This window comes from Poecilia latipinna, unplaced genomic scaffold (assembly GCF_001443285.1).
Source record: "Poecilia latipinna isolate Pla-1442-1.1 unplaced genomic scaffold, P_latipinna-1.0 Scaffold339, whole genome shotgun sequence".
Lineage (NCBI taxonomy): Eukaryota > Metazoa > Chordata > Actinopteri > Cyprinodontiformes > Poeciliidae > Poecilia > Poecilia latipinna.
Window position 1 is genome coordinate 153,087 of NW_015112955.1, and position 27,860 is coordinate 180,946.

The 27,860-nt window shown below is 40.5% G+C and overlaps 1 protein-coding gene across 3 annotated transcripts; it reads right to left on the minus strand.

Annotated features, from left to right (window-relative positions):
- Window positions 1-47: 47 nt before the first annotated feature.
- LOC106949381 (protein FAM222A-like) lies at window positions 48-26,385 on the minus strand. Of its 3 annotated transcripts, none has more exons than XM_015035581.1 (3): window positions 26,035-26,385; window positions 15,877-16,042; window positions 48-2,427 (listed from the first exon to the last, which is right to left on the minus strand). In XM_015035581.1, the coding sequence occupies exons 2-3, from the start codon at window positions 16,004-16,006 to the stop codon at window positions 1,076-1,078; spliced, it is 1,482 nt and encodes a 493-aa protein (XP_014891067.1). In that variant the 5' UTR covers window positions 16,007-16,042; window positions 26,035-26,385; the 3' UTR covers window positions 48-1,075. The 3 variants fall into 3 exon arrangements, with proteins under 3 accessions (XP_014891067.1, XP_014891066.1, XP_014891068.1); XM_015035580.1 differs by having other exon boundaries at window positions 15,877-16,045; window positions 26,035-26,384; XM_015035582.1 differs by lacking the exon at window positions 15,877-16,042.
- Window positions 26,386-27,860: the final 1,475 nt, after the last annotated feature.

Below are 27,860 nucleotides of genomic sequence, written 5' to 3' on the forward strand. Positions count from 1 at the left end.
GGATGTATAAATGTCACAAAATAATACTTGTTGGGTTTTTAAAAAATTTATTTACTTGACAATCCTTATTAAGAAGAGACAAAAAAAAGTGTTTGATTAGGGTCATACATTTCAAAAAGTTATTTCATCAACATAATTTATGGAGATAACTCATGTGTCCATGTATAATAATTGCACTTTATAATTATAAAGACAGTTTGCCACGTAACCCACCAAGTTGACAGAAATAAATAGTCTCGGAGAACCATTGCAGACATATCAAGTGCTGCTCACTCACACATTGCAAACCATTAGAGATAATATAGCCCTGCAAAGAACAAGACAGTAAATGAGTCAGGCAGCCTACTCTCAAAAAACAGCTATTCATTATGAGAAACAGTCACACAATCTTCAAGAGTTGGAGGAGGGGAGGAAAAAGTTCACTCGACAGATTTACCTTTAAGAATGCTCAAAAAAAATATCCCCGAAGGGTGCATCTCGCTTGGCCTGAATGCAACAGTGTTCATCTGACAGTCAAGATCAACTGAGCTGAGAAGTGAAACAATTTATTTTAAACGTTAAATAACAAAACTCTGTGTTCATGAGCAACATCTTCTCGTATAAGCTTTAGGAGTTGCTTCATGTTGATAGAGAATACTTTGTTATGACTAGACTTGGCTTAAAGTCAGGACAGACAAAAAGTTTACCGGTGATCCAACTCTAACGAGAGAGGTACAAATACACAACTGCGTTACTAAACTCTTTAAGAGATCCTGCGATTACATCCTTTTTGATTGATACCCCTGATTATTTTTGATCCACTTCCGTTTTGTAAAAGGTCGACGACTGCAAATACAAAATGTACGATTAACGGACGAAATCCAAATGCGATCAAGTGCTCAGCTTCAGTGTTTTAAATCGACAGTAGTCAAAAATAAAAGGATCTGTAGCGTAAACCTGCATCGTGACTCCTGATTATTATTTACTCCCGTTTTCCAAAGTGTTTAATGCACAGCCTTCTACAAATACATGCACAAACTAAAAAGGCATGTGTATTTCACGAACGTTCGAAACTCGCGCGTCCCAGAGCGGCGCCTCATCTGTAGACGGGGAGCTGCATGTGCTGCTGCTGGTGTTCCAGCAGCGGAAGCATCCCCCCCATGGCTTCGTACCCACGGCCCAGCATGCACTCTTTGATGCAGGGAGGCTGAATCTCACTGATGAGGCACTCCAGAGACTGCAGGCTGCTGCTGAGTACCGCGGCGTGGCACAGGCTGAAGCTGGGCAGCCCGCAGGAGAGGTTCTGCTCCGTGCTGTAGGCCTGGGTTTGATGGTGATGAAGATGAGGGTGGTGCTGATTAGGATGATGTGGATGGAGCTGGGCTTGGTTTGGCTGATGGCAGCTTGCTTGGAGATGAGGATGGGCGATCCCTACATGTCTAGGCCTGGATGCGCACGTATTTGTTCCCAACACCTGAGAGGAATACCCGTCGGTGCCCGGGTTGTCCCAGAGAGGAGCGAAGTACTGTCCCGCTGTCCGCTCTTTCTGCACGGCGGCTCCCACGCTCCCGAGGCGCTGCCCGTAAGGCAGCTGGGAGGAGCAGGGCAGAGGGTGGCAGCTTTCGGGAGAGCCCACCCCGGCCTCTGCTGCTCTGCAGCTCTGAGTGCCGTTACTCACGCCGTACATCCTCACCGCCTCCTGCTGATAGGGCTGCATTGGGGCTTTGTGCTGCCACACGGCGTAGTCGCCCCTCTCTAGGTATCCGGTTTTGGCTGTGTCTGAACTCTGCGTAGGCAGCACTGCTCCTGCGAAGACTCGACTACTCTGGGGCGGTACTCCAAAGACAAAGTTTGATTCCGGATGTGCCACTGCCGCCACAGCCTGCAGCGAGGGGCTGGCCCGAGCCTCTCCCCCCATCTGCTGGGCCTGGCTGTGGGGAACTCTGCTCATCCGCCTCATCAGGCTTTGAACCTCTGCCAGCTCTGACTGGGAGGCCAGGCTCTGATCTCTGGAGACCATTCCTGCAGCAGAACAAAGTGCTTCAATGGGTACATCAGGGGGCTTATATGAACCTGCGTTATAGGCTTCATGCCTGTGTCTGACTGTGCAGCTATCATTCAGAGGGTTATTGTACGGTGCCACAGAAGTCTGAGAGTTCAAGTGTTTAGTCCTCTTGCCCTCAGAGCCTTTCAGAACGCCCTTCACCATGGAGGCTTTGACGATTGCCAGCAAGCCCTGGTAGCCTCCTGAGTGTGGGTGGTGGTAGGGGCTGTAGCGCTGACCGGTGGTGTCCAAGCCATTCACAGTTTTGTTGAGCTGCTTGTGCTGTGGCACCCGTACATCGGATGGAAAGATTTTGATGGAGAGCGGGTTGTTGGCAGTCTTCTGGGCAAAAGCGTCCAACTCTGCAGGAGATGGGTACCGAGAAATCATGGACCCGGTCTCTGCTGCAAAACAGGCAGACAGGAAGAGGTGATTAGAAGCCAGGCAGCCCAGAGGAGACTTATTCTGTCACTTTTTCATTATTCTGCAGTCTCAAATCTGCCATAGGGGATAATTGCATATATAAAGTGCAGCTACTAACTGAAGCGCCTTTGGCACATGCTTTAAACTGAACTTAATGATATTAATTTAGACTTGGTATATCCCCAATAATTAGTTTGGCAAAAGATGTAAAAAATCTTAAAGAAAAAAAACAGGAGGATAATAGATTTTCTAATCCACATTTTTTTTTTAAATAACTCACTAAGAGACTAAGAGAAAGCACTGCTATGGTTAAAGTGCTCAATGTTCTTGTAAAAGTGAAGGATTTAACTCATTATTCTCAATCTGTGGTACAAGTACAGCTGGCGGTACTTGTGCTGCTTTCAGATGAAACCTTAGTATTTACTAATAAAAAGGTAAATATGAAGCAAATAAGCTGCAATGTTGAGCCAGTAAGCACAAACAGCCAACAGGATCATTTTAGACCCAGCAATTTACGCACATTGATCTCTGCTTCAAACAGATACTCCTCAGATGGGAGGTGCGATGGAGAATGGCTCAAAACCACATCCAATAAATGAACCAAGAACAAGCACTGGCAGCTATTGCTAGTGTGTTTCATTTACCTCTGAAGGTGGAAGTTGAATCTGAGAACAAACATCTATTAGAGCTGCAGTTAAAAGAACAGAAGGGTTAAAAGAACTGAGGCTTATTGCTGCTACTAATACCAGCTAATTGAAAAGCCTCTGCAATTTAGGAATTGAAATACAAGAAGGAACACATTCACCAACAGAGGTTCCATGTATTAATGTGTGGGAAGGATTTAATAAGATTCAAACTATCAGAAGTGCAAAAAAAAAAACAACAACAAAAAAAAACTGTTTATTACTGCAGTTGTTGTTATGTTGTTACCCAAAATCTGGGTTTCCAAATTTACATTACTTCCTGTTTATTGTAGAGTTATGTTCAAGAAATGCTTAAAATGCAGCAAATAGAAATGCTTATCATTGTTCAAACTAAGATATTTTAGAAAAGTCCTCATTTTTTTAATCATCAATGTGTACTCAGATGAATGAGGTCATTCTAAGATGTAAAAACTGCAGTAACCTTTATAAAAAATATGTTTTTTACAGACAATCTGTGAAAACAAATTGTGTTCCTCTGCTTCCTCCCTGTGGTTCTATTTGTGGTCTCGCGCTGTTAATTATGCTTGTGTACATGCTGCTCATACGTTCCCCTTTGCTCTCAGATAGATTACAGCTAGTTCTTCAAAACAGGATGCTGAGGTTGGTAGCATGGCCATTAATCACTACAAACTGTTTTTCTGTAAAGGTAAGTTGATTCTCTGCTAATTGCACACTGAACAGCACATATACAGGCGTGATTGACAGCACTGAAATATTCCTCTGTGTTTCTGCAGATGTCAATAGGAGCACTAGGAAGAGGTGGAAAAACTTGATTGTTTGACATTTTTTCATTTTTTCACAGATTATCTGTCTTTATACTGTCAAAAAAGAGTGACAGGTACAATATATATATATATATATATATAAAAATGTAATGTTACATACTGCATGTTTAAGTTAAAGAAAAAAAGAATTTAGTGTTTCAGCTTGTTCAGACCAAATGTGTTCTGTAAAGAAAAATAACTCATTTTATGGAGGAGTTAAATTCTGAAAGTTTGCAAACATTTATTAAATTAAAGATATTTAAAGAGAAAACAATATAGCCTACTAAAAAGAAACGATCATGGAAGTCCCTGATAGGGATAAAGTGACTTGAATTCATGCAAATATTTATTCAAAAATATTTGCACATTTCATCTCATAATCAGGAGCTGGCACAGAAATTACTGTAAAAGATTTAAGTTCTAATAGTTGATGGGCTGCTGCAAACTAAAAGAAAAAAAAAGCAATTGTCAAGAACGTCGCTGATGAAAACCAATTTTACTTTGTCCTGCCCTCTTTTTTTTTCTGCACATTTTAAACACTATTATTTGAGCTTATTATGCGGCGCTGCTTAACTTGTGTTGACAAAGAAAAGGTGGCAAAACCGCTTTATTTTAAAAACAATAAATCACTGCGAGGAAATTACTGCCGCCTTTCAGATTGACGCTTTTATGGAATTTCTGACAGGGTACAGAAAAGTCTCTGAAATTAACCTAGATCACACAGTGAGCCAGTGGAAATCATAGCATGCAAAGAGAACAAAGCTTTAATCTGCAATAAAGAGAGAGAGAGAGGAAAAAAAAAAAGAAACCAAACACTTCATTTCATTTTCAATAACAAAACCAATTCCAGCTATGCAGGGGTGGTGCTTGCTCACTGTTCCCATTTGAAATTGATTTGGGAGTTCATTTCATCTCAGGCCCACAGTGAGCCTCCCGACTGTGAAAATGACTCAATCTACAAGATCCACCTCATGAAAGGAATAAATTGGGTGTTTAAAATGCAGGGGGAAAAGAAAAAAAAGAAGGGAAAAGAAAAAAAAGAGGTAAGGCAGAGTGTTCAATCCACCCGACGGTCTCCCGGCGGAGCAGAAGGAGCGAGCACCATGGTGCCAGGAGTGTGAGTGAATTCTGCAGAGAAATACAACAAAGCAAAAACAGGCTTTATTATGTTTCAGCGTAGTGCTGCTATAGAAAACAATGACATCTGGGATGTTGAAGGGGTGTTTGTACTGTACACAACATCAAGATGTGAGCTCGCTCCGCTCCGGTTTCCCATAATCCTGCATGTGAAGGAAGAGGTAACGCAAAATGCCAGCTGTAATAATAACTTACAGCTTTTGGCTAAAAATGTTTTATTCATGACCGTAAAAAAGATAAGAGGAAGAGGATCATAACCACCTAAAAGGAGCTTAGATTACTAAAAGAAATGGCACATTTAAAAGCGTAATAACTCCTTGCATCACCACACACCAGGATTAATATCATTCCTCCTCGATGGGTAGTACGCAGCTACCAGCAATTGATAATTTAGCAGAACAAATCAAAACCTGGCAGTTTTTTTTTTTGTTGTTGTTTTTTTTTTTTGTTTCTCGTTGTGTAAAATGTTAAGTGCTGAGCCCTGCGTGGTACGACCGCACTTCAAACGCTCCGAATGCTAACACGTCTTCACAGGATGTCTGATATTGTTAGTCCCACAGATTACAGCCCTGTCAGAGCTGAGGAGACACAACACAGCTGCACTTCCCACTGCGGCTGCCTTAATGTGGCACTGTGGAAACCTCATTAGCAAACAGGCACTCTGAATTCACATTCATCATCTGAGCAACACCGCTGTGTGACATATGCATGGGAAAAGGGATCCGTTTAGGGGTTTTTTCACTGACAGAAACCCAACCTCTGCTTAGTGTGAGGTTTCATATGAGATCAGCATGATCCGTATTAAATTACTCTAAACTACAGCCGGAGGTTAAAGGTTTCAATCTAGAGGAGATTCATTGCAATTGCTGGTGTTAAATAGCGGCGAACAGCAGCAACACGGTGAGGTAAAAAGAGGATGTTAATATGGTCTCGGTGTAATAAAATCATGTCTTGAAGTCTTTATTTCTCCTCATTTGCCCATTTCAGAAGGGTTTTTTTTCCACCAAGTTCAATGCTCAGTAATGACAATCTGGCACTGTGATAACTCGTGTTTCGCCCTGAAGCAGACAACTAGACAAAAGCCTCCTGCCAAGAGGCTGCTGTCTCAACCAAATGCTCGACATGATGCCTCATAGAGATCGGTGAAACTGGACCGACAAGTGGACAAAGAATAACCTCCACGGACGGTTCTTTGAAAAGGTCCGAAGAGGTAATGTGTGGAATCCACAGTCAGGCTGTGAAGTATGCACCACACTCCGCAGACGGAGTTTGTGTTTGTGGCGTTTGGGGATTAGTTTAGGAAGACGATGTGGAAAAACAGGTTAGGAGAAATATATCTAAAGCTGCAAGCTATTGGTTTTTATGTCCGATGCAAATTATTGCACTTTGCAGGTGTTAAAGTAGTTCAAAACTACAAGATAAAACAGCAGATCTGAACAACAAAACCTTACTTTGTGACTTTAGCACAAAAAGCAACACAAATGCTACAAAAATACAAAACGTATGCAAGTTTATTGGAACACAGCTTCAAAAGACAGAAGTAGCAGACACAATTTAGCTACTGGTTCTTTATATTCCCGATTTGCACTGTGAGGACAACAACAATTGTGAAAAGTCTCCTCTTTCCATCTTGACCACATCACAGCCACACTCCCAGGGCTTTAACTTCACTATGATGTAGATCAGACCTGGTCATAAAGCACAGTGCCTTTGGATGGAACAAGTCACATAAAAGTGAACAAATATAAATTGACAAGTAAGCTTTTAATAGATTGCACATGGAATACACCTACACTTTATGAGGTACACCTGTTCAGCTATTTCATAACACAAACTAATAATAATAACATGACAGGAACTCAGTGCCATTAGGCATTGAGTGCTGATTTGCTGGAGTTCAAACCAGCCATCAGAACTTGGGAATAAAAAATGCGATTTATGTAATTTTTGAATGTGACACAGTTGTTGGTTCCTGACAGACTGGCAGAGTATTACAGAACCTGTTGATGGAGCACAGTCCAAAAAAACAGAAAATATCAAGTGAACGGCAGATGTGTCGACGTAAAATCCTTGTTGATGTCTGAGGAAAATGGACAGACTGGCTTGGAGATTACAGAAAGGCAAGGGAAGTAGATTATATTTATATTTTCAATTGTCGAAGCAGAAGACAACAAGTGTCACTGCTGTCAGCTACACACAGGAAACCAAGGCTACACATCCAACAGGTCGGTCCGATGAGTCTCAAATTCAGCAGCATTCAGATGTTGAGACAAAAGTCAAAGTGAACGTCATGAAAGCATGGATGCCTCTTGTGTTGAATCAGTGCCTCAGGCTGTTGGTTGCGTTGTCATGGCGTGGGGGACAATTTCCTGGCGAACCCTGACGCCTTTAATGCACTGACTGATATTGTGGAGCTTTTTTTGTTCTCACAAAAGATAGGAAAGATGTACCAAACTGATATAACTGTAAAATGTGCAACCTTTCAACTGCGGAGATGTTTTATTTCTGCACCTGAGGGTATTAGCCAAGTGATTTATTCCGCGTAGCAAGTGTTTTATTGTCTTTACAGACAATAAAATGTCAGCAGACTCAGCATATACACTGATCACCTGCCGCTGCACCACAAGAGTGTTTTGGTGACCAAAGGCTCATTAACAGATAAGGGTCAAAACAAGCAGTTTGCAGACTAGCTTTGGAAAAACCTATCTTTAGTTTCATTCTCAAAAGTTCTCCAGCCCACTGATTACCAAACAATTACCTTGTCTGACCTACAAGACTTCTCAGCCAAACTAAAAAGCCAGCTAGCAGAAGAAATAATACAAGCAGCAACTGCATTGTTTAACCATTTATGACTCAATTCTCACAACATTGGTTCAAGTGGTAAGCCAGAGTCCAACGCCTGCTTATTTAGCACTAGTTATTTCAGTCGCCACAAGTTTTACTGTGGTGAACTGATTCTATTTTGGCAATAGGGCTTTCTGGGCCAAGAGCAAGATCTTGTCTCAACAGACACAAAAGGAGGTTCTATTGAAAATCGTAGATCAAATTGTAAAAATCAGGCATAAGCCAGAACCAGAAAGAGACAAAAAGCCCCCAAGTAAGTCTGCCTAATTGAGGAGAAAACGAATCAGCATTAACATTTTCGAAAAAGCAAGTAAGAAATTGATAAATGCAAACGTTGATCTACTATAACTTTATTTAGTTGAAAAAGTCAGCACGTAGCGTCATTTATTACAGCTAGAAATTAATGATCAGGCCCAAAATCTATGTGTAGTGATGAACCCAGACGTGAACCTTGATAGACATATAAAGTCAATTACAAAGTCTGCCTTCTGTCACCTGAAGAACATTTCTAGCATTAAATGACTAAAGTCCCTGGGGGACCTAGATAAAGTCATCCATGAGTTTATCTTCAGTCTTTAGTCGAATATATCTGATGTATATTTTATGATGATTGTTCTTGATGATTTTAATGATGGCATTTGACAAAACGTAATAACTTGTTACTTGTTCAGTAGTTGGTTACTGTATCGTGTTTTATCATGTAAAGCACTTTGAACTGCCTTGTAGCTAAAATAAGCCATACGTATAGACTTGAACTGAGTCTACGCGCCTAGTGGTTTGTATGGATGAACTTTGTCCATAAGCTGTGAGCCAGTAAAGAAATTTAAAATACATAAAAAAAAAAAAAAATACATCAAAAGCCATGCCCAAGTGATGTAATCACTTGGCACCAAGCTGCTTCAGGTTCTTAACTGTGTTTTTATTAAACCAGTTAAAACTGGACACAGCAGCAGCCCTTGTTAAGCACTGGAACTGCTTCGGTGGAAAAACACTAACAGTGGAAGGTCACACCGTACGGAAAAACACAAATGTTGCTGAGCGACACTAAAATCAGTATTTCTTTAGGGTTTTTAACTAAAGAATTAATAGCACAGTGTAAGATTTTATTTTTTCCTGTTTAACACTGAGAAAACCCTGATAGATGTTAGGGATAGTCAAGCTAAATTTGAGATGCCACTGTTGGTAGGAATCTTACTGTCACGCAGTTAAAATCCCTGCCAATAAAGTCTCTGACATGGCAGCGGAGGCATATTGACCCCCTTCTTTTCAGAACTGCATCAATTTAGCCACATTGGAGGGCTTGTGAGCAAGAGCTGCTTGTTCAATATTATGCCCTAAATCATCACCGAAGGTAGTCACAAAGCATTAACCACTCTGAACTGTAACTGGTGTACAACAGGACAGTGAAACGCGTGTGATGAAGTGATACAATACAAAGCAAAGACAGCAGCAGCTGCTGCGCCGTCCGTGGGTTGCAGAGAGAGCAGAGAAAACAGATGATCCACCAGTTTCCATCTAATCTAAGAAACATGATCAGCAGAATCTCCTGCAGACATCATGTTGATGATGCACAACAACGTTCTCGCATGTAAGGCACCGCATGCATTTTAGACGGCCTGCATGAGGGCCGCAACACACAGCTCAGCCACATGAAGATGAAGATGAGAGTCCCCCAAACACACCTCAGGCGAATGCTGCAAGTCTGTAAGCCCCGTCTCAGTTACCTGCTTTGAAAGACACACACAGCCCATCATCTAGCTAGATTTTGAATGTGACAGATTAAAAAGATCCTCGCTTGGGAGGCGTCGGTTGTGCGTTTATTGCAGAAATATGATCTGAAAGAGGCTACTGCTAACAAACAACGACCTAAACTGATGCCACTGAAGGCTTTCGGCGCTTTAGATTTTTCTCTGCATTCTTCTGTTACTAACTGAATGAGTCGTTGATGTATTCCTGGGAGTAATTTAGATAGGTCAGGCCCTTCCTGGGAAAGATCTCCACTCCTCCATGATTTTTTCCGCTTTTGGGTATAATGACTGTCAGTGTCGTTTGCTGGAGTCTCAGAGGTTGCTTAACCTTTTCCAGACAAGTAGATGTCAGCAACTTTGTTTCTTACCCAACCACGGTTTAGTTGGTGTAGATCAGCAGATGATGCGTTTCAGACTGTTTAGCCTACTACAGGGTATCACCAAACAGCAATCAGGCACTTTTTTTTTTTTGCTCTGGCTATTGGTATTTACTAATGACACTAATATTTTTCAAACAGCATCCTAAACTTTCTCACATAATTATAGCGAAATGTCAGCTCTAAGCTCCTTTAAGACAGGTTTTAAACAGGCTTTGAGACGGGCTGCATTTATACAACAAAATTTAGAGCTGTGAAATAAAGATAAGAAGTGAAAACAAATATAAGGCCGTTCACATGACGACGGGGGAAATGGCAGCTGTGTGTTGTGAGGTGAGGAATGGCAGGAAGATAATTAGCAGCCTGACCTTAAGCACTTAATCACCCTGAACCTGCAGCCTGCACGCTGTATCTCCGCTCAGCACTGACAGAGAGCGGAGCAAGCCCAGAAAATAACAGCAGCCTCTTTTTGCGAGCGGCCTCAGCCAAAGCCATCATGCAACGCTTTAACATTTTTTGACCTTTTAGCATTTCCCTCAGGGCTGATTGAAATCAGCCACATGGGGCTGAAAACCTTGGTTGTATTTTTTATTGTCCTTAAAAACGAGCACAGCGGCACTGATGTGATATGCAGCATGAATTCTGATAAATTTAATGGACCTGGGCTTAAATTGCTAGTTTAATTGCAGCACACGCATTAAGCTGTTAAAGCAGAAATGATCCACCTCATTCTGATTTCTCTTTTCTATTTAAGCAAGGGAAGGAAAAAGAAAAAAGGTTTAGAGTGGCGGTGACTTTGCAGTCTTCATTAGGAGATTCAAAAGTTAGTTTAAGAATATGATTGAACATTGCAACATCTTTATTTGTGCAGTAGCATATGCCTCCTTCATTCAGTTCCTCTTTAAACTGGATAATCTTTTTCCCGTGGTCACACTCGAAGCTTTACCCCCTTCCGAACCCGCCCCCCTCCCCACCATCCTGCAAGATTAGAGCAGAGACCTCATTGTTTAGGAGCAGTTTGAGTTAATCACTAATTTATGGGCAAAACAACCCAGGGACTGAAACAGGAGTTGGACAAGCTCATTGGGTTTCCAAACCCACAGCTTCCAGCCGTCTCATGCCGAGGGAACATGAGGAAACAATTACAGCGACTCCTAGATATGATTCCCACATGAGATAAAACTAGAATATAACCATACCCGACGGCAGAACTGCCAGGATTAGAAGGTCTTTTATCTTCGACTAAGGATTTATCTTGAACACTTGGGTGAGATCACTTGTTTACTGGTGTCAGAACCTCAGCAGGAACGCAGCTCTGAAAACAGGCGGTTAATTACAGAACAGCACTTCCCAGCAGGCGTAAATACTTGTTTACTACACCAATAATACCGATAATAAAAATACTCTCGCCTATATTAATAACGGGGGACTGAGCGCAGAGCATGTACAATGTCTTTCAAACCTATTTCTCTGTTGCTATGACAACTCCTTCTATGCATCCAGTTGGCCCAATAAGCCCAGTAATTAAAACCCATGTAATTAATTGGTCCTGCCTTCATCTGTTTGAAACCAGCCTCTGCGATAGACTTTCTGCCACTTAGCCAGAGTAAACAGCTAAACTGAGCAGCTGCCAATATCCTTCTTTAAAAAATAAGACATGGACACCAAGGGGAAAAAGAAATTCTGCTCTTTATTTCATTTAGAGAATTATATTGTTAATACTTTCTGCTCTGTACCATACATGTGTGTGTTAATGTCATTCCAAGCAAAAAAACAAAAAAAAAGAAGAAAAGTTGCTAGCAATGACCTTTTGGATGCAGCTGGAAAGGGTTTTAACTCTATTTCTAAATAATCTGAAGTAATTCATTCTAAAAACATTAAGATGCGTTCAGTTAGAAGTCTGAATTTGTTATCTGTACAGCCTTGGTTTTATTTTGTGTTTTGAAGTTGAGAAAAACAGGTTATAATAAGAAGAGCTCCAATGCAATTAGAAGGTTTTCTAGCAGGTTTGTGGACTTGATGTTTATACACTCGACTTATGTGTGTCATCCTTTCCCAAGGAATCACCTTTTGAGATAAATCAAATGAAACATTAATCCTATGCCATTATCATAAATTCACTTTCAGGAAAAGTTTAGCCTGATTTGAGACAGAGAGGACAAGTTCAGAGAAAAAAAAAAATAAAAAAGCTGCTATGTTCCTCTTTGTACGCTGTATGTCAATAACCAGATTTGTTGCACTGTAACTCTGGCTTGTCACAGCAGTAGCTGCAGAGACTTGAGTCGGTTTCAACTGTTTGCCCTGCCAAACTGCGCATCAGATCTGACTGCTAATTATCTGCATTTCCCTCTGCAGGGCAAGACACAGACATGTGGACCCCAACATGAGCTCCCCTCACACTAGCCTCTCTATTTATGACCTTCCGTGGTAAACAAACCAGAGCAAAAACACAGACACTCATTCACCCCATTTTCACATGGCTCCCTGTTTCCGTGTCAGTAGCCTCGACACGAACGGTGCTCTCAGAACGGAGTGACCTCAGGGTTCAACGCTCAGATACGTGCGCTCGAGGAGGTTCTGGCGAGGACCTCTTTGCGCCAGTGTCATTCCTCATTTGTTTCCGCGCCACTTTGGCCCCAGCTTGGGCAAACTTTCCCCTCTCTAAGCCAGCACCGAGCCCAGGCCAGCAGCGTGGGAAAAAAAAAAAAAAAAAGCACTCGCAGCCCCTGCGTTCACACAGAGATACCAGAGAAGAGTGGAGCTCTCATTTGCTCTCATCTTCGTAACACTTTCTCGGAAATTGCTCACATGGGGTCTCGCGTAGCTGTGAGAGCTCTAGTGTTCCTTCAATTTATTGATAGCTAAAAGTGGAAATGGCTTTGAAAAGCGCAGCAGTGGCTAGTGGCTGTCCCTTTTTAACTCGCTCCAGCAACGACTCGCTTAATGAAAAAGCGTGGACCACACAGACTGAGCTCCCATCAGGAGCCTATTCCCCACGGCTGTGCTTGAAATGTCAGGCTTGAGCTGGAGGGTGCAGTGCAGAGGACTAAGGATGGGCTGGGAGACGAGGGGGAGTGGAGGCCCTGCAGGTAAACAGGATGAGAAATGCATCCTCGGATCCGCCTGAGGCAAACCAGGCCCTTCTGTTACAACAATTAGCAGACAAGTGCTCCACTGACTCCAAATTAATATTTAATAACAAAGAGGTATTTTGCCTAAGGAAATGAGAGATGAGTAGATGGAGCATTCAAATTTGCACATAGCTGGATACACACGGTTAAGCAACAACTACATAGGGGAGCCTTAATTAACTACGCAGTCTGTCAAGCCACCAGAGTGGTACTTGAATCGTTTTTAGCTGTTTAAAGCTCAGGCTGATCATTTCCCTGCCGTTCCTGACTCTCGGGTTAGTCTTGTTGCTTCTGTTATATGCCACATAACGGAAGCTTTTGACGACAAAATACAAAAGGTTTCGTGACCTCAGCAACTTCCCATGGCATGGTGCCAGTCCAAGTGAAACTAACAGGATGCCCAATAATCCAGTGTAAGTGAAAACACCTGCGAGAAGGTGCAGGTGTTGGGTGTAGCGGTCTAATTGCAGAACCATTAAATCTGAAAAAAATAAAAATAAAAAAATAAAAAAAAACAAAGGATGTGCCTCCTTTAGCTCTAATTCAGTTCAGTTTGTTTTTCAGTGCCAGAGGACAGCAAGTTACTTGAAAGAACAGAAATGGTAAAGAAGTCTTATCTGATTTCATTTCTTTCATTCTTGTTGCAAATGTTTTGTTAGTAAAGCAGGACATATTCAGAGACACATAATCGAACGAGGCATCGTCTAAATGCCATTTGTTCATTTCTTATGCACATTATGACCGAACGTATTTGCTCATCTGCCTTGCGCACACATGTGACATCCCATTCTTGATCCAGATGGCTGATACCATCCCACCCTTTGGAGATATAACCTCCAAACTCTGCAGAGAATTAGAACCACCTTTGTGAGGTCAGATGTGGGACGCATCGATATGGACGTAGGAAATAATAAGAAATACTGTTAACATGAATAGCAATTTACTGGATGAAGAGGGGTGGGCGTAAAAATAAGTTCATATTTCTACCCACTCCTTTGAACATGTAAATATACTTTACTACCGTTCTTCTTTTGTTTTGTTTGCTTTCGTCTTACATTTATTTGATTTGTTTATTCTTTTATTAGACTATGTTCAGTAACATCAAACCAAGGCAAACTTCGCAGTCTCTGCTCTTATTTATCCAAAAGGTGTTTTTTGGGGGTTCGGGTCAGAACAGTCAACTTCTCCCACATCAAAGTTGCTCAACCATGACTTAATGGATCTTGCTTTGTGCACTGATGTGACGTCATGCTGGAACAGGAAGTAGTTATCCTCAAACTGTTCCCATTAAAATATTAAGAATTCTTAATCTTATGAGCGGCTGACCAACTTTATGCAATACAGTGAACTCCCCTCTAGTTACAGTCGGTATTTGCGGATTCACCCAATGACAGGTTTTTCTTTCGAACGTCTCTGCAGCGTAGCCACAGAAAATCTCCCTATTCATGGATGTTTTTGTATCACATATCTAATATATTTGGGGAAAAAATGCAGCTGATTAGCTCTACCATCAAGAGCGGAAGTAAGCAAGACTGTAAATATTAGCTTTTGTGGTAGTGCACTAATGCACATTGAGGTTTAATAGGTGTGAACTATTATAATAGGCGGTTAGAAGCGTTTTTAGAGGAAATCTCAAGTATTGGCAGATGTTAAATATTTGTGGGCAGATGAGGTCCCTGAGCCTCACGAATACTGGGGGTCAGCTGAAAATCGAAATCAACATTGCAATATTTATATGTGCAATATTTGATAAAGAATATTCAACTTCAAGAGCCATAGATGCCAAAACCAATTTGGGCTGATTTTCACACAGTACCTACAGCTGGCTTATTTTTAGTGTCTGAGATGTTAGCTTACTGGGATATTTGTGATGAAGGAAAAGAAAGAAAATACTCATCAAATGTAGGTTAATCACAGTAAATACCATCTTCTCAATATGCAACAAATGTAAAAAAAATTAAATTAAACAGAGAGATTTTCACATATTTGCCCACACAAACCTTCTGTTCTTTTATGCAAAAGAATCATAATAATCTTTTCACTTACAAATCTGGGCCTCTATAGGTTCTTGTTTTCCCCAAAAGTATACAACAAAACACAAAAAAATATATATTCTTTTTATAATATGCTCCTTTGACTTACACTTTTCTGCAAAGAAAAATTGAAATAAAACATTTATTCTCAGTGGTCTCAGTATGTGAATCTACTGTGTGCAGTGGTATAAAGATCATGAGATTCATCAATGCGTTTTCAGAAAAAAGGGATATCTGAGTGTAATTATTTAGCTGAAGGAAATCGACTCATAAATTCAAGGCCAAAAGACACCCGCCCAACCTTTCAACAAAAGCAGAATAATTAGTCAGGATGAAGGTCAAACAACGCCGACGAGAAGCACGAAATGTGAGCATCATTAGTGATCCTGTGTGGGCGAGCTGATTAACGCTGTAATTTCAGAGTCCACTTTGACCTGCCTGTTTTGCACGGCGGGAACACATTGATTACTGACCCAATTAACAGGCATTATTATCGAGAAGCTTGTTAGTTTAATTCAAGAAGATTCACAGCAGCTGGGCTCTCAGCTAACCCCTGTGCATCTCTGATAAGAAAAAACAAAGTCAAGAACAACATAACTTTCTACTCTTTTACTTAGCTGATTTTGCAAAACCAAATCCTCTAGTGTTCGTACTGTCATGTAAAAATCTCTCCAGCTGTGTAACAGACCAACCTTTCCGGGTGCATGTCTGCAGCGGTGCCACTGGGAGCAATAAGGACGAGGGCGAAACATCAAAGCTTTTGGGTGTGCACGCCAAATGGTGCGATGAGAAGTTCTGCTGTCTCTGGATACAGGCTAGCATGATAGTTCACTGGGCCTGCAAGCAGCCTGGGTTTTCCTGCTAAAAGAAGAAAAAAGTGGGTTTATGCAGGGTTATAACACTTCTGTGCTATAATTAACTGAGCTGAATGCCTGTCATGTTTAACTGTAGTTGGTACTTTAACAGAGCCATCCATAAACAAATAGTACATTATAATAGGCAGTAGGTCAAGGTCAAACAACCTAAAACTTTAAAAGGCATAAAAGATAAAACCAAACAAGAAAAAAAGCTTAAAAGAGCGTTAAGTTAGCAAAGACAGCTAATAAGGTAGTAGTCATTAGTTTTAATGCTTAACAAGCAATAATGGCTATTCATTGATGACAAGGTATTAAACACATTAAAAGAATCATTAAAGTAAAAAAATAAAAAATGAATCATCGAGACACATTTACATAAATGGAATAATTGGTAGATCACAAATGGGATGTTTTCATTTTTAAAATCAGGATTTATCCTCTTGGGACCATTAAGGCTTAAAAATGATGCACTGTCCTCAGCTTTGGCTATTTGTTTTTGTTGAAGGGGAACATAAGTAATTGTGACTGTTGTCGAGAGCCGGATCATTTGCCCAATTACATATCTGATAATGAAATACAAATCTGTCTAAAAAAAAGTGTTATTGTTTTCAGACAATGTACATCAATTTATTTATCCTGGTATTCATAAAAAAAAATGAATTAAAAAAAATGCTATAATTTGTAATGTAATTAAACATAATTAAATTTTGTTATATAAATATTCCTCTATTGAATCAAGTTTACATTAATCACAGTTCCGATTCCTGTCTGGGCCTCATGACTCTCAGTAAAAACAAAGTTGAGAGGTTATGATCCAGGATAAAGCACATTATGTACTGGAATCGTAATATTTGCGATGCCTACGCAGGTACAAAACATCCTCAAAGCTGCTGAAAGGAACAACCGCTTTAAAGCACATCAGCTACGAAATTAAAGTTTAGTAGGTCTAAAATTATTGCTTCCTTCCAGAAGGCAATATTTCCATGTTGCACAGGAAGCAGACATAAAACTAAAAAGAACTGAGTTGTGTTATTCAAATCCAGCTACTCTTTGAATTACAGGGACGTAACAGTTAGAAAAGTGGAATCGCTTGGTAATGATTCAATCTGCTCCATCTGTTAAGTTGCTTTGAAGGCTCTTTCCTGTTATCAGTCTTGCTCTTTCAGCTGTAATCATACAGATTATTGCTAACCCTCCTGTAGCCTCAGGCCTGGTCGGGCTACGTGGAAAGAATAACCAGCACAGAGACCTTGTTCCTTGTTGTAAATGTATGACCGTATTGATCAGTAGAGAAAGACGAAAGCATATCTTTCAGAAGCTTGCTTGCGCTGTTTGATTTAAGCACCGTCAGAGGAAATGAAAGCCTCTGTCTCAACAAGACTTTTTCTCTCCACAGCTGGGTGGCTTCAGTGGGAAAAAGGGAAAAAAAAAAAGCCTGTAATTGAGTTAATATTTCAGTAGTAATCATGTGTGACGTTCTCTTTGATTATCTTAAAGAGTCAGCAAAATCTGAATGCCAGCAATGCAAAATATATAACGCCCTCGGGCCACAGTGAAACGCATTAATGCATGCAAATCAGGTATCTGCAAATACAGATGCAAAATGTCAGACATCCAGCAGTGTGTGGTATTAAAAGTTAATCCATCCACTGGCTACAAAGGGAAACAAATGTTTCTTTCTTTACCACACAGCAGTCCAACAAGGCTAATATCAGCCCGCAGCGTTCAGCTGTCAGATTGCCTTTCTTACTCGGTTTCTGTTTTTTTGTTTTTATTCCACCCCGAGGACCCGGAGGGGAGCTAAAGCGAGTCAAGCACAGAACAGAACATTCAGTGATGGGCTGCAGAAACATGATTACCTTTGCTTCAAAAGGAAGAAAAGACTGATTTGCTTTTTCCAGGTGCAGTCATCCTCTCACTTTTTCCTCTTTCTTTTTCTGCTCAACATCCATTCATCTGGGACAAACAGACTTCAAACCGCTCTCCTTTTAGCACACAGGCACCAGGAGTGCTAAAAAGCCTCAGAATGATCAGAACCCATTTGGAAAATAATAGCAATTTCAGAACAATCCCGCCATTACCTTACATCTATCACAGGGGAGACACTGAAAAGACAGCAGGGGGAAAACGGAGGAGAGAGAGGACATCTCCAGGGGAATCCCTTCACAAGCAGAAAATGAGGCATGCACAAGAATATCTTCCATCACTCCGATCATTTGCAGATGAAAGGAAATACACTAAGGAGGGAGTCGGAACTCAAGGCCTGTGGTGACTTACCTGAAAAAGTTCAAATTAAAGCAAGAAAAGATGTCAGAAACAATCGAGACTGCAGGTAATGATGGTTTCTATTAGGCTGTAATTTTCTTTAAAAATTTCAACCTCTCCTACGATGACATCAAAGTTACTCCAAATGCTTTTTCTCACCTATTGCAGAGGTGGCAGGTGAATATTATTTCTATAACATTTTAAGATCATAGGGCGCCTCAAAGCAACATAATACACAGTAAAGAACATTGTATTTAGTTAAAATGAAATACAAGGAAGAATAAAGCTAAAATACAACCAAGTTAACTTAAATAACATACAATACAAGCCAAATACTAATCAAATACTAGTCTTCAGCTAAGCAGCTTCTTGATTGAGTCCATTCAGCCATTCAGAACAAAGAGTTCATAGAGGCATAGAGGCAAAAGCAGCAAAGACTCTGTCAGCTTTAGTTCTCAGCCATGACAGGTCCTGATCAGGGTCCTGGTGGTGACACATCGCCAGACAAGATCAGATCTTGTATGAAGGCGCATAACCAAGCAGAGTCTTAGCTTCCTGACAGTGTGGGAGACGACGATAATCCAGAACACAAATAAGAATCTCTGACTTGTGTTTGATCAACTGGGGAACAACATCAGTATTGTAAAGGTTTAAAAATGACTTTTTGTCTTTTTAATTTCTGGCTTTTGCTACACACCGTTTAAAAGCAGAAAAGAACTGAATATCACTACGTTACAGAGAGAGAAGATGTCACTGAGCAGTCTCGAAAGATAACATGAAAGGAGCGAATGAAGCACAGGGGAAAATACGGCCAAGAACAAAACATTGCAGAATTACATGTTTCAGAAAATTCAAATGTGGGGAGCGGCAACGGCACAGGGGTAAAGCGCACAACCCATGTACAGAGGCCTCTGTCCTCAACGCGGCTGTCGCAGGCTGGAGTCCTTGCCCTCTGACCTTTGCATCCGGTATTTTAACAGGATCCAGATCAATCGATCAGTAAAATATCAGCTGCTTTTAAGACAACCTAAAGATGATAACTTTCACAAAGGACTCTAATGTGTGCATGAGACAAACACCGGCTTTCAACCATGCTAGCTAGTGAACAAATTAATTTTTGTCCTTGGTCAGCTTAAGAAAATTATTCAACAAACTCTGACTTGATGCATTTGAAAATTTCTCAAGGAGTGAAACATTGAAGTAGTAGCAGACAGCTGAATATCGTCAACATGCCAGTGACAGCATAAATTATTGCATAATCTTTAAGGAAAAAAAAAAACACCAAGAAAGGAACCCTGTGGAACCTCACAACCAAAGACGACTTAATGTTGAACTTTGCAACAGAAATGCTTTGAAGCAACAAATTAAGAATCAAACCAATATTGAGCAGTGATAGATCTATACTAGATATTCCGAACATTTCAGTGTTTGGGATAAATCCAGAGTTGCCAAGACAGTGGGTGGATTTTTCCACTATCTCTGCCCAACGAATAAAGTATTCCTAGAAAAAATAATTCAACCAGTACATCAGCTTCAAAGAAAAGCAGATTGAAACCTAATGTAATAACTGATACATTTTTATCAGCAGCATCTAAACTTGCATCTACAAGTGTAGTTCAAGTCACATCGCACAAATTAGGTCAAACAACAAATGAAATGTTTCCTCTCTGGTAACCCCAAAGCGTCTCACCGGTTGGAGCCTTCAGGGATCTTTTCTAGAGACAATAACAAAAGCACAAAGTTTAAGCAGAAACAGTGTTTAAATCTTCCCTCTCGTAGTCTGTATCCATGCAGCTGATAAGCAGCAGGATGCAGTCCAGGGAGGGCCTGCCAGAGAGATAAAGTCCTTGTGCTTTGTCGTCCATCTATCTGTCCCCCACGGTGTTGTGATAACAATGTTTAGGCAGGCAAAGTTATTTTACAAGCTCTCCTCTCATCTTAGATAGAATGTGGCATCTGCTGCAGGCATTTCGGGCCGCTTCTTATGACGAGACAAGAGCCAGAGGGAAGATTTGGGAGGGACCTTTTCTGAAATTTGCCACAGATGAGCAGAAAAACAGCTTTGAAGTGGATATATAAGCATGTGTTCGACAAAATCTCCTCACTTCTTGCAGTCGTGGAGCTGGCACTATTTATGTCCGGGCAGTGCGCTTCATTTCTTAGTATAGCAGAGGCTGAACGTGCATGATTAACCGCACCACCAAACGCTGCGTTAGATCTGAAACGGATTATGCTTTGCTTCACCTGCTTGGCTGTAAGAAGCAACAGGAAAAGAACATCTTTCCAAGCAACAAAAGGAGCCTTAAATTATACAGGCACCAGCATCTGTCTGCCCTTCTGTCAGATTTTTATGACTTTGTGCAGCATCAAAGGTCAGAGTAAAGATAGAAGCCAACTGCATAAAGAGCCTCCCTTTCAGCAAACATGAAATGCACAGATAAAAGAGGGCAGACTCACACACACCTTCCCTGACTTCTTCCATCTTGTCTCCTGTTCGCAGTTCTCAGGATCCTCACTGAATAATTAGAGGACAATGAAAAGGTTTCAGACGAGCCTCTTTTTCATTCTACCACATGAGTGCTATGCAAATGTTTTCCCTTCTTTCCACTCAAAAGCCAGAGACGAGGGAGAGGAAAAAAATGATTTAGGAATAAATAAATGCCTAATAAAGAGAAATTAGAACGGTAGAGTAAGACGGTCTCTCTTTGAATATGGATAATATAACAGAGAGAGTCTGTCACTACTAAGTCACAGCTTGTGATCAGCTCTAAATGCTTTTGGTAAAGGTAAGTGCAGCGGAAAGCTGTCAGTAATGGGGACCAGACAAAGAGTCTTAAATAAAGGCAGAATTAGACAGCAGCTGCTGGATCCGTCTCAATACAACCCTCAGCATATGCACAGATCATCCCCAATCCCCTCATACATTTTTAATAGAATCTATTACTTCTGGATTAACTGATAAGAGCTGGCCTGGTTAAATTCTCTAATAGTTTATATAATTGGAATCAGAGCGGCACATGAGAGAGACCCAGATTTTCCCCCCTCGTCCTCTTTGTTGAGAAAGCAAAAACAGAACACTTGGGTCGACATGCAGGATAACCAAACAACCTCGGGTCGCTCGGCTCCGCGCTACAAGAATGCTCCGGGCCTGCAGCTCTCTCAACAATGAGCCTCATTAGCATCGAGATTAGCTCCTGTGGAAGGTATAACAGCATTATAGAGGCTTCCCTTTACATTTTTAATGCAGGAGCAAAATGTATGTCGCTTATCTCTGGGCGATATACTGACAGATGTCCTGAAATTCAATTAGATGTAAATCACGCAGCATTAATGGCTGAGTGACTGCGAGACGGACACATTTACATTACAGACTCTCTCATGCAAAGACGCAGCTGTGATGAAACGAAGCAAATGATTCACCCTTAATCACAGCACAAATACTCTACTGACAACCTTTAATAGGCTCTCAACTATCCAGCTAGTGCAAAAACATTCATTTAATGGGCGAAAGCAATAATATGACAACAGCAATGCCCCTGCATTACCTCTGCACAACAAAGCAAAGCCTGATTAAAACTTCAGAAAACCTGCCGAAAGTAGAATATAACCTGTTGTAGTTTTGCTTTAAAAGTACAAGGCTGCCCCGTTTCCTTGATCTATCACCCTCCTAAATGAGTAAACGAATCAGCTTAGCAGGCCTTAATTTACTTTGTGGTGTATATTATTAGGCTACTTTTAAATTGTTCCTAAATGACATTGTATGAAAGTCACCGAATTATTACATGTTCTCTGGAGCTGCAGCCATTTTTTCCTCAATATATACTAACAAATGATCTGTTATTATATTATGTGCTAATAAGATTTCACATCTATTGGCACTTCTTGTAAAAATGAGTATGAGTATGTAGTAGAAAAATCACAAAACGTCTGCTGCGGTTCTCTAACAGTGAGCGTAATCATCCTCACATATCTGTCTCCGTCCCTCTGAGGGATGTGCTCAGTTGTTTTCCCACATTTTGAAGATACAGTTATGATCCCCCCCCCCAAAAAAAAAAACTTTAAATTGCTAATTTAAAGTTTCTGGACGCTTACATTAATCTAGAAACGCGTACATTAAAAATGGTTAGATAAATGCAGCTACTTTATAGGAATTTTGATGGTGGTGACTGGCAATTATGGAAAAACTAAACGAAATGATAAAATGGGATAAAACCATTGAAGCATAATTTATATTCAAATAGAGAGCAATTTCTGTGGCATTGGCTTGGTTTTATAAACTGTATCTCAGTGTGAAAGTTTTCTCTAAGCAAATCACCCTACCATTGTTACAGAATAAGAAAACAAAGTTGTCAATATTTGAGCACAAATGAGGCTGAGAACAAGAGAGGCTTTGAATTCAAAGCCACAAAATCGAGCCTTATCTTGGAGAGCGGCCCTCGGGTGGGGAGTGGAAAGCCTTGGACTGACTTAAATCTGCCCTCACTCATCGCTGGTGCCAAGGTAGAAGAAACACACTGCGTGAGGTAAAGTCTGGCCAATACCAAGGTAGCACTAGAGGGTAAACATGGCCTTATCTTATCCTTCGCCCAGTACACACTAAGACACACCGTTAAAGAGAAAAGAGATATGCAGCCAAACCTTTTTGAAGGCCTTGCCTCAAACTGATAGAAGATCTGCATGAATGGACTGGACCACAGGCTGAAAAAAATGATCTACTGCTATCATAAAGAAGAAGAAAAATATTTCAGAGTAGGGCGAAGGAAATCCCTGCTCATGCCCCAACGTTGTTCTACAGTTTTATTTACTAGATCAACATAAAGCTGTGCATAGCTGAAGTTAAAGCAAAGTTTTTAGTAAATAAAAAAAAAGTACAAATTTGAATATATGTTAGTATTCACCCCTTCTGGGAAATTAGAACCACATTTCATTGTTTTCTTTGCACATCTAGAAGCTGAACTTTTTGCCAATTCTTCTTTGAAAATGAGCTCAGACTCACTCAAACTCAGTCATATTGGATGGAGAAGCTCTGTGGACACCAGTTCTCAAGTCCTGTCACAGATATTTTTATTGGATTTGAGTCTGGTATCTGACTGGGCCACTCTAACAAATGAATATGCTTTGATCAAAACGATCACCCCGTGATCTGACTGTATGCTTAGGTCATCCATTTTCCTATCAACTAGATCAGAGCATCTTCTTCCATATGACTGTTTCCTATGTGGCAATTGGGCTTTTTATGGTTTTCTTTATGTCAGAGTCCCAAAAAGGCATGGCAATAAGTTGTCTGGTCAACAGATTCTCCCAGCTGATCTGTGAATGTCCGCATCACCTCAAGAGTTACCCAGTTGTGCAGACGTGCTATACCCTTTCGGTTTTCAGATGATGGATTGAACAGCCCTCCACGAGATACTGAAGTCTCAGAATATTGTTGTATGAAATAAATCTACTTTAAGCTTCTCCACAACTTTCTCCTTGACCTGTCTGCTGTGTTCCACGGTCCTCACGATGCAGTTTGTTCACTAATCTTCTCAAACAAACCTCTGAAACCTTCAGGGAACAGCTGTACCAAGCTGAACCAAGATTAAATTACATCCTCCTAATTTACTAATTAGGAGACTTCTTAAGGCATGCGGCTGCACCGGATTTTATTTAGTAGAAGTTAAGGGGCTGAGTAAAGCTGGACAAAAATTTTGAAAACAATGAATTATGTTCCTTTTTCTTCACATTTTTACAGTGCTTTGTCTTGACCCGTCACCAAAAAATCTAAATAAAATACGATTAGGTTTGTGGTTGTAAACCAACAAAAGTGGAAAGCTATGGGTACTTTTTGGAAGTCAGTGGACTTGTTCAAAGCTGTAGCTTTAATGTGGTAGAGAACCTAAAGATAAGCTTTCAAGCGTACAGTAGGCACATCAAGAAGAAAAGTGGCTTTGATCTCCGAACCAAATTACGATGTCGTCATGGCCCTGCTTTTCCTTTCAGAACAAATGATGATGCATCCAGTGCAATTTGGCAGCAGGATAATCATTAATTTAAAGCAATTACAGGGATAGAAGCTTGAAGGCAAAATAATATTAATGACCGTAGATGTTCTGTCCCCTCCCCAGTGAGCAGGGAGACCCAGTCTTTAACCCCTGCACCCGCAAGCCCCCCGACTCACAGCCCGCCATCCTGTTATTAAAGAAAGGACCAATTAGACAGATTTCAGAAGATGGCAGGCCGCTGGTAATTACACATGACAACCCCTAGCAGATAAAAAGGTGATTACGAGAAACTGCTCAGCATGCTCAGACTTTGACATTATCCCACAAGATGGAAGCAAACACGTTTCTTCCTCTTATCAGTCATTTTTTCACCATTGCAAACTGTTAAGAGTGGCTGCAAGGAGCTATAACGTACACTTAACAGACCCCTGAAAATGAGGTAATAGATGATTGAGCAAAAACATAGAAGACCCTAATCAGCTCAACCATCCCCCCTCACCCCTCCCCTGCACTGGCCTGGATGATAATCTTCCAAGAAAAAGGTCACTCTCACAGTGTGCACTTCCCTCCATTGAGTGATTCGGGATACTTGGTGAAACTTCACAATGAATCAAAGCTTAGCTTCACTCCCGAGGAAGCAAACGAAAGCAGGCAGCCAAATGACAAATCCCCCCTCTTTTTACTTCTTCACAGACTTGGAATTACTGCCTGGGTGTGATGTGGGATCAGAGGAATACCCCTGTGGGGGATACCTGACTGCACACTGACTGCTGAAATCCACTGAAAATTTAAGAACAAGTTCAAGCTCCGGCAGTAAAGAAAAATGTTAACGTAAGGATGCTGAATTGTAGATAAAATAAGAGTTGCGTTTGAACAGAGCCGATACAAATGGAACAAAGTACAACATTTTTCATCATGACACTCAGGAAAAAAAAAAAAAAAAAAAAAAGATGAAGGGGAGATAATAAAACACCAAAATTGCAGGATTTTTCTTCCCTGCCTCTGGTGGTGCGCTCTGACACTCCATCTCTCTGAGTAATAAAGGATCAGGCAAAGGAGGCAGGGTAAAACACACACACACACACATACACACACACGCACACACACACGCACATACGCACACAGGCTTGAATTTCACACCTGGCCAATAATCTGCAGGACCTCTGCTGAGGCTAACCTTCAACCCTGGCTGCCACGGGTGCATTGAGGTGCGATGATCCCACCTCAGGCTCGTAGACAATGGAAATGGAAACCCTCTGAGGCAGCCCTGAGTGACTGATAATATACTTCAAAGCATTGCCACTGAGATGCTGGCAAATAAAACGCCTTTCTGTGCATTTTATTTGCACAGAAAGCTATCAGGCAGTGCATAAGAGAAAACAATAAAAAGCACAAACCTATTAATGTCATGACATATTTGGATTTAAAACCTGCACATCTGGAAGAACTGGGTGCAATAATTATTTTATTAAGTGGAAGCAATACATAAAAAATACTTTATAAGTAGAAATTTCAATTTCATTCAGAAAAATAACTATTATAATACTACAAGGCGATTGGGACACTTAATTCTTTCATATCTCCTCAAAAAAAAAAAATCCTTATAGCTTTCCTTCTTTTCCCCACCTTTACTGTTATTCTTAGCCTGAAAATAAAAAGAGATGTCTTCTTCTACAACAAATAATCCACAACTAAACTAAACGCTCTGACAGTGTAAAAGAAATATAAACTGATAATGTCTTACAGAGTTTTGCTTTATCATAAGGCTTGTTTATCTTTGGTTCGCCACGGCTGATTGGCTCCCGTCCTCCTCTGAAGACGTTCTTCCTCCGCCTCTGATTTCACGGTGAGCGCTGGAAACCTCGGGAGAAATATCCATTGAAGAAGCCGGCTCCATCAACTGTACTTCCTCGACATGCTTCGACGCCCGTGTTACAAATAGTAATAATAAAAAATATTATGAAAAAAATCTCAAGTGCTCGGTTTTTTCTCGAAGCCACTTGTGTATCATTGCAGCGAGGAGGATGGACGGAAAGCTGCGAGCGACTGAGGGAGCGACGTCGTGAATGCGAAGCCGGACCAGTCCTGTGCGCAGCTGGAACCGGCTCCGGGCGAATCAATCAGGACTGCATTTGAATATTCCCACGCCTCGACCAATCGTATGAGAGAGAAGGCGGGGCTTAAGCTGAAAGAAAGAAAACACTGTCCTCTATTAAAAATTGGGTTTTTCTTGTTGTTTATTGGCTTTCTCTTGTTATTAATATTTAGAGGTTATTTGAGCTGAACATTTACATACTTCTTAATCAGCTAAAAATTAGATGAGGTGTGCAGGACCAGAAAGCATGCGTCTGCATCCATATATTTCACAGTTACAAGTTCTGGGGTGTGTAAATAATAATAATAATAATAATAAATACCTCTGTTCATAAAATAAATTTTTTTAAAAATTGATAAAAACGGTAATAAAACGTCAATAGACGATTTACCATGAGTTTGACTCTACTTTAAGTAATGCAAAGGTTTATTGTGCTTTTATAAGCCTTTTGCTATTTTTTTGTTTACATATTTCTGGCTAAATAATATTTCTCTTAGGGACAAGAAAAGTATGAACAATGACTAAAGTATGCTAAAAAATTTTTTACAGATGCCAAATAAAAATATATGTCCTCACAAAACAAATCAGTTGATACGCTAAACGGCAATGATGCTTCCTAAATTGATCTTAAATAACCGTGCAGCAATTCATCTGTTAAGTTTTCTGTTGTTGTTATTAGATTCTTATTCTAAATGCATGTTCTGACCTGCAAGGCTCAGGGTTGGTTTTAAGTGTTGACACTTTATGATTACCTACTATATATGAACAGTGTCCATTTAGATCCTTTTAATGTATAGTTTGCTGACTATAGAACACTAGATTTAACATTTTTTTCCCCTTTGACAGGCCTCTGCTCTTTACCAGAAAATGTTGAATGTTCAGTCATTATTTTATGACCTTAAGCTCAAGCAGACTTGGGTGATTCACCAGGACAGTGATCCTAAGCATACCAGGAAGGCCACTTTTGATTGGCTGAAAAAAATCCATTATAGCTCATCTGAAAAGAGGAGTGGACCACTTATGGCAGTTGTTGTTGTCAAATGTATCATAGTCATATATAAGGTGGGGGTAGTTTGGATAACTTTTTCCCTTGATAAATGAAGCCATCACTTCACAACAGTTATTTTTATCTCCTCAGATTATCAGATTAACAGTTTATTACCATGTCAAAAACACGGTGATATACATCAAAACACAGAGAATAGTTTTGCTTTTACATGGAGCCCAACAACTGGAGGGTACTTATTGGAGTGGGAACAGGTGAGACTGATTAAATGATGAGGAAAAGCTGTAAAGTAGCAAAAACTGAGGAAATTCAGTGGAGAACTTGAAAACATACTAGGGCCAAAAGAGTATCAGATGAAAAACTAAACTGGACATGACTAAACCAAATTAACATGAAAAAAAGATTAAATGGAGACAAAGGAATTCAGGAACATGAGTTACAGGCAAAAAATGTAAAAGAAATACAATGA

Excerpts from the sequence above, each read along its gene's own strand:
- LOC106949381 (XM_015035581.1), bottom strand. The coding sequence starts at position 16,006 with ATGCTAGCCTGTATCCAGAGACAGCAGAACTTCTCATCGCACCATTTG. Across the intron at positions 2,428-15,876 it reads GCAGACATGCACCCGGAAAG|CAGAGACCGGGTCCATGATT; the intron begins GTTGGTCTGTTA and ends CCTGTTTTGCAG.